This window comes from Macaca thibetana, chromosome 9 (assembly GCF_024542745.1).
Source record: "Macaca thibetana thibetana isolate TM-01 chromosome 9, ASM2454274v1, whole genome shotgun sequence".
NCBI lineage: Eukaryota > Metazoa > Chordata > Mammalia > Primates > Cercopithecidae > Macaca > Macaca thibetana.
The window spans coordinates 53,301,598-53,308,150 of NC_065586.1; the positions used below are offsets into that span (position 1 = coordinate 53,301,598).

The 6,553-nt window shown below is 53.2% G+C and overlaps 1 protein-coding gene across 2 annotated transcripts in view; it reads right to left on the reverse strand.

Annotated features, from left to right (window-relative positions):
- SH2D4B (SH2 domain containing 4B) overlaps positions 1 to 5,941 on the reverse strand; it is a 111,139-nt gene extending 105,198 nt beyond the window's left edge. For both annotated transcript variants that reach the window (XM_050803586.1, XM_050803585.1), the window contains exon 1: positions 5,758 to 5,941. In XM_050803586.1, coding sequence (XP_050659543.1) covers positions 5,758 to 5,941 — 184 coding nt within the window. The remainder of the gene's footprint in view (positions 1 to 5,757) is intronic.
- Positions 5,942 to 6,553: the final 612 nt, after the last annotated feature.

Below are 6,553 nucleotides of genomic sequence, written 5' to 3' on the forward strand. Positions count from 1 at the left end.
CTCACCCACGCACACTCCAACTCTGCCCCAGGCCTTGTTCTCGATGCTGGGATAGAAACTGGAACAATGCAAGCAACATCCATGGTCTCATGGCACTTTCAGGCTAATGGAGGAGATGGACCGTAAACAAGCAAACAGATACGTGGAGCAAGAGGAGGAAGAAGAAGAAAAGGAGAAGTGGAGGAGAAAAGAAAGGAGGAGAGGAAGAAGAAGAAAAGGGAGAAGAGAGGGAGGAGAAAAAGGAGAAGAAGAAAAGGGAGAGGAGGAGAGAAAGGAGAAGAAGAAAGAGAGGAGAAAGTAAGAGAAAGAGGAGAGGAGGAGGAGGAGCAAAAGAAGGAGAAGAAGGAGAGGAACAAGAGGAAGAAAGAGAAGGAGAAGGAAGAGGAATAAGAGGCAACTTCACAGAGACAGAAAGCAGATCAGTGGTGGTCAGGGCCTGAGCACGGGGGGGATAGGAAAGGACCATTCATGGCTATGGGGTTTGTTTTTGAAGTGAGAAAAATGTTCTGGAACTAGACAGTGGTGATAGTTGGACAACATTCTGAATGTACTAAGTGTCACTGGATTACACACTTTAAATGGCTAAAATGGTAAATTTCATGTATTTTACCATAATTTTTTAAAGACACTTGCAGACATGCTAAGTGCTAGGAAGAAAAGTAGGCAGGTGTTCAAAGAGAGAGATTGGGATGCGGCTCATTGAGAGTGGGTGGCCAGTGAAGAACTCTGCATTCAACCGAGATGAATAATGACCCAGAAGAGCCTCATGAGGATCTGGGGAAACAGCATTCCACGCAGTGGGATGCACATGGTGGAAATTAGCTTGAAGAGGTGGGCAGGTGCCAGCAAAGACCTGTGCCTTTCATGAGTGCCATGAAAGCCACCGAGGCAGGGGGATAAGTGAGCTAACTCGTGTGTCCAAAGGTCTGCGGCTGCTGTGGGAAGGAAATGTAGGGATGAGCTTGAGGCAGGGACTGCACTGAGATCAAGGCCACCATGGGAATGTTGGCAGGCAGGTGCAGGGCTCCGTGCAGGGGTCTAGGCAGGGCTGGCATGCAAGGTCGGGACTTCCATGCCTGGAAAGAGGACACATGGAGGCCAGGAGGGCCCAAGCCCAGCAGGCAAGGTTGCTGTGGTTACCGGATGGGCCCAGGAAACAGGGAAGCCAGATGCCTAGTGAGAAGGATGGTGTCACACACCTCCCATGAGGGCAGTGGGAGTGACTTGATGCTGAGGAATAAAGAGGATGCTAAAGAGGATGAGCCCTTTAGGCCCCAGGTCAGGACTGCATCTGGGAGCACATCCTGAGCCCAGCTGTGGAAAATGGAGGCAGTGGAGGCTGGAGCCCCACTGGGCTCAGAGCACTCCACTGGCTGGAATGAGGGCAAGCCAGGGAGCAGGCACAGGAAAGCTGGCTGCCTGGTAGGAAACCCAAAGGAAAGAAGCAGCTTCCTGAGTGTGCAGACTTGGTTCACAAACAGGAGAGTGGGAAGAGTAGGAGGGAAAGACGTCTGGCTCCCAGGCAAAAGCATCCAGAAGGATGAGGAGGCGGTCACAGAGGAACCAATTTAACAGTGGCAGAAACTGTCAATCAAGATAAAACTGACAGGGCCAGGCACAGTGGCTCGTGCCTGTAATCCCAGCATTTTGGGAGGCCCAGGCAGGTGGATCACCTGAGGTCAAGAATTCAAGACCAGCCTGGCCAACATGATGAAATCATGTCTCTATTAAAGGCAAAAATTAGCTGGGTGTGGTTGTGGGCACCTGTAATCCCAGCTACTTGGGAGACTGAGACAGGAGAATCTCTTGAACCTGGGAGGCAGAGGTAGCAGTGAGCCAAGATCACGCCACTGCACTCCAGCCTGGGCAACAGAGCAAGACTCCGTCTAAAAAAAAAAAAATATATATATATATATAGAACTGACAGGTCCAAACAGGGAAGCTTCCTTGGTCAGTAGTGTGGACATGTGTCCCCAGGTCACATCCAGCTCTGGCCCCAAGAACCTAGGATGACTGAGTAAGCAGAGAGGAGTCCACAGGGTTGTGAAGTTCATAATTCCTAACACAGGGTGTGCGTTCCTGAGGTGGCCACGCAGAATGAGGAGAGGACGAGATTGCACAGGTCGTGGCCATGCTAGAGGGGTTTGACTTAAGTCTTGCTGGGACATAATGTGATAACATGCCTTCTCTGAGTCTCAATACACTCAACATACTGGACAACAAACTGTCAGAAATGCGATAGAGCAATAAACATGATGTTAGATTAAAAAAAACCTACCAAGCTGAGGGGTCCACACCATCCACAACAGTATAGAACATCAGAGGGTTCTTGCCAAAGCATAAAGTGAAAACAAAAGAAATGCCATGTGCTCAGAGGAGTGACGTGTCCAGCCACGCCCTCGTCTCCTCTCCTTCCTACCTTTCACAGTCCACCTCTAAGCTTTCACCCCAGCTTACTCCTGTGGGTTCCAAATGTGGATCCCAGAATCAAGAAAACCTCCTAGGTTCTGTAAACGAGAATGATTCACATCACCAGTGTTTACTTGCGCCCTCACCAGGCACAACTCCGGGGCTGTGAGGTCCTCGGGCACAAGGCACACCTTGTCCTGCCTGCCTGTCTGTAGGGCCACGGGGAGAGTTACTTGAGCCCAATGGATGGCAAAGCCAGGCTTGCCAGGGGCGAGGAATATTCCCAGAAAAGAGGGGAGAAGGGAAGCTTTAGAGCACTGGGGATGATGGCCCAGAGGAGGCCCAGTGTCACTCTACGCTGATCAGGACTGAGCCAGGTCGTGCTCAGGGATCCCAAGGGGCCGGCAAACAGCTCAGCAGGGCCACAGCAGGTGCTTCCTTCAGAACAAATGTGTGGGGAGGGGACCAGGAAAGAGGGTGCCTGTCAATACAAGCCTGTCGAGACAAGAATAGCACTGGGTGGTCACAGGAGCATGGAAAACCCAAACAACCGCGTAAACAAGAACAAGACAAAGAAACAACAAGAGAGCAGGAAACCGAAAGGAAGAGAGCAAAAACGGCTGAAATCCCACTCAGGGTGACTTGTCCATGGCTCTTCGGGCAAACCCAAAGAAGGGAGGAAGGAGACAGTAACCCAAGGGGTTCCCTGAAATCTCCTCCTCTTCCAGAACACCTAAGAATTGTTCCATCCCCGAATTAAAGAAACGCCCATAAAATTAGAAACCCAGATTCTGCTGGGCGTGACACACTCTCATGAGCACGCCCGCACTTCTCTTTCAAACGTGTACTTTCGCTTCTCACTAGCAGTTTCTTGCCTTTCCTATCATTCTGACTCATTCCTGAGTTCTTTCTCAAGACAGTGTCAAGAGCCTGGACATCAGCTGGGGGCTGGGGTCTCACAAGCATCTGGAGAACCTTCTGAGTCCTCTGGCAACATCAAGGGAAGGAAAGGAAGATTCCTCCGTGGAGCCCGTCCCCGCACACTTCCCGCCCTGGGACACGGCACGGCTGCTTTGCACCAAGCCTCATCCTTGGCACTCGAGTTGGCTGTGTTCCCTATGATCCATCTACCCGCTGTCTCCAGGACAAGCACTGTCCCATTCACAGAAGTCAGCACATAGTAATGCTGGATAAGCGAATGAATTAGTGAATGAGTGAACAAGTGAATGTGTGTACAGCTCATTTGTTTAATTGGAGTCCCGAGATTGGAAGTGAATGAATGGAAAAAAAATCAGTCACCAGACCCCAGGTCCAAGTCATGAGATGTAGCAGCTGGGTGACCTTGGATGTAGCGCATCACTTCTCTGAGCCTCACCTTCCTTAACTGAAATGAAATCAGGGAACTTGCCCTGCCACCCTGCAGGGATATGGGAGCAGCAAGGGCTGGGTAGGCACCCAGTCAATGTAAAGCTCACAGGCTGTTGCCACCCTTCATCACAATCCCAGGACATGAAGCAGATCCTGTACATCCTGGACCCTCCAGCTGAAAGCTCTTCGGGCTCCTGGGTGGGGCCAGCCCCCAGGCTCCGCAGTGGCATGCCCAGACAGTTCCAGAAGGCAGGACCAAAGCAAAGAGCCGGGATCCGAGTGGGATCCTGACCTGGGATACACACATTCCTCAGCGTGCTTCCCTGCTTTTCCATTCTTTATAAATCAGAAAATTAATTACCAGAAAAAGGATCTTCTGCACCAGAAACTCAAATGAGTTTAATGTATAATTTATACATGAAAATGTAGATGTCAATGTGTGACAAATCTCTGTACAAATATTTTTGCAGTTAAAATTTTAGGCATCCGTCTCCCTCCCAGAAGAGTCATCATGCAGGCAATGCGAGTCCCCAGGGCTCAGGCCGGGTGGGGCTGGCAAGGTGGCTAGACATTCCACCAGTTAGTGATGCAGCTGCCAGCGCAGCCCAGCCCGGAAGGCCCCAGCCTTGGCACCAGCCACCTGCAGCCAAGTCACAGCTCTGACCCAACCTCCCCGGCAGGGTCCTGCTGTGTCTTTAACACCATGTGCCAGCTCTGTGCTGGGCCCAGGGGAGGAAGACAGAGTGGAGTAAGGCCTCACACGCCAGGGCCTTTGAGCCCATTGGAGAGCAGGCAAGCAGATGAGGAATGACAATGACAGGGTGGCAAGTGCCAGGGCAGGGGTGGGTCCTACATGCCAGGCAGCCACAGAGGAGCAAGTACTGCCCTATGCAAGAGCATCCGTGAACATTCCGGGGCAGGGGGCCAGCCCTGATGGAGTCTGTCAGGTGGATGAAGGCAGGACATTCCCAACAGTAAGAGCCACTCACGTGAAGACCAGAGACAAGAGCAAGCAGGTCCAGATGGTGCGAGCATGGCCTGTGGCACCTGGTGGGGAATGGCCAGCAGTGAGTCTGGCATGGAGAAGAGCCAGATCACCAAGAGAGCTGTGTGCTCAGCCCTGAAACAGGACTTTGTCCTGGATTGAAAACTTCAAAAGGCGAAGCCTTGCAAACTGTAAAGTGCATGCAGCATCCACAGAAACTACCATCCCCAGCAGGATTGAGTCCTGTGCCAAGCCAAGCCTCAGCGGCCTGCCAGTTTCTGGCCCAGGGGTCCCAAACGACTTCCTTCACCCCCAGGTGTACCAGTCCATAGGATTTGACTAGCACAAGACTTTGCATACAAAACACCTGAAATGTAGGCTAGGCCCTTGCTTCTCATCTGCAGTTGCCACGACCATTTGGGGATGGTCATTCTCTGTGTGGGATGTTCCCTGATGCCCTCTCTCCGGATGCCCAGTGAGACTCCAGGGACAACCCACGGCATCCTCCCGCCGGAGGACCTGGAGGGAGAGGCACAGTCCACAGATGGGGCCCTAGCCGAGAACTGGTTTGCCACGCCTGCCAAGGAGAGAGGAACTGCATGTCTATACCACACTCTGGCCCAGAACCAATGGCAAGGGTCACAAACATGCCCTCGTTCACCCTACCATTGCCAACCACGTTGGAGCACAATCTGAAGTCTCAGTGGTGTCTTCCCAGAACTCGGGCCTTCCACAACAAGACAAAGCAAGTCCAACTCCCCCACCCCGATAAGGGCCTCTGGGCAGCCTCTGCAGCAGCCTCGAAGCCCTAAGTTCCTGGCCAAAAGACAAAAGCACAGGCTCATGGGACCTGATGCCCCTAGGACAAGGGTTTCAAGCCCCCAGGCCTCATCACCCCAGTGCCCATCTTGAAGAAGGACACAGCCTGGCCCTGCTAATTTTTCTACCTCCTGGGGGACTGGTGGCCCATCCCTCCATGACTCCCAGCCACGTACCTCGCTTGGTCTTCGTAGGCCTGAGACCCTTGTCCTGGGCCAGGGACTCCCAAGTCTCCCGCTCCTTCCAGCGCCTCAGCTGCTCCTCCCGCATCTTGTAGAAGAGGATGTGCTTCTGCACATCACTGAGCTCGGCGAGGAGCTCAGGGTCGATGTACATGTCGTGCAGGATCTGCTGCAGCATGATGCCACCTGGGATGCACTCACCAGAAGGGCAGCCGGCCAGGGAAGCAGGGCCAGGCGGAAGGCCCGAGGGGCTGCTCTGCACTACAGGCTCCTCAATCCGAGGCCACTCTCGGTGTCCCTTCTCTGCGCAGCAGCGTCAGTTGGCCTCAGCTTGCAGCCAGCGACAAACTCATCTCCTCTACCCAGGACAGCAAAAGAGGCCAGGCAACAGGACCCAAAGGGGCAGCTGGGACTCTGCAAGGGGGAGCACCCACTAGGAGCAATCTAGTCCTTCTGCTGGGTCACCAAGCATGGCATCCCAGCAGAGCCCATGTCTTGGCCTCACCTGGGGTTCTGGGACAATGGGGCGGGCCGAAGCCTCCAGCTCAGCCAGGAAATGCCCAGTCCCAGCCCTGCCTGAGCCGGTAGGTGTCAAGTGATCTGTTAGTGGAGGTAACAATGACACCAGCTGTATCAATGACACTGCCCCGGCCAGCTGGGAACCGATCTCTCCTCTGCAGATAAGAGGAGGAGAAGGAGGCAGACTTGCCTACTAAATTCCATGTCTTTTCAGCCAATTTCAAACAGAGACCAAAGGAGCCTGCCAGGAGCTGCTGGGCCCTTCAGCCCT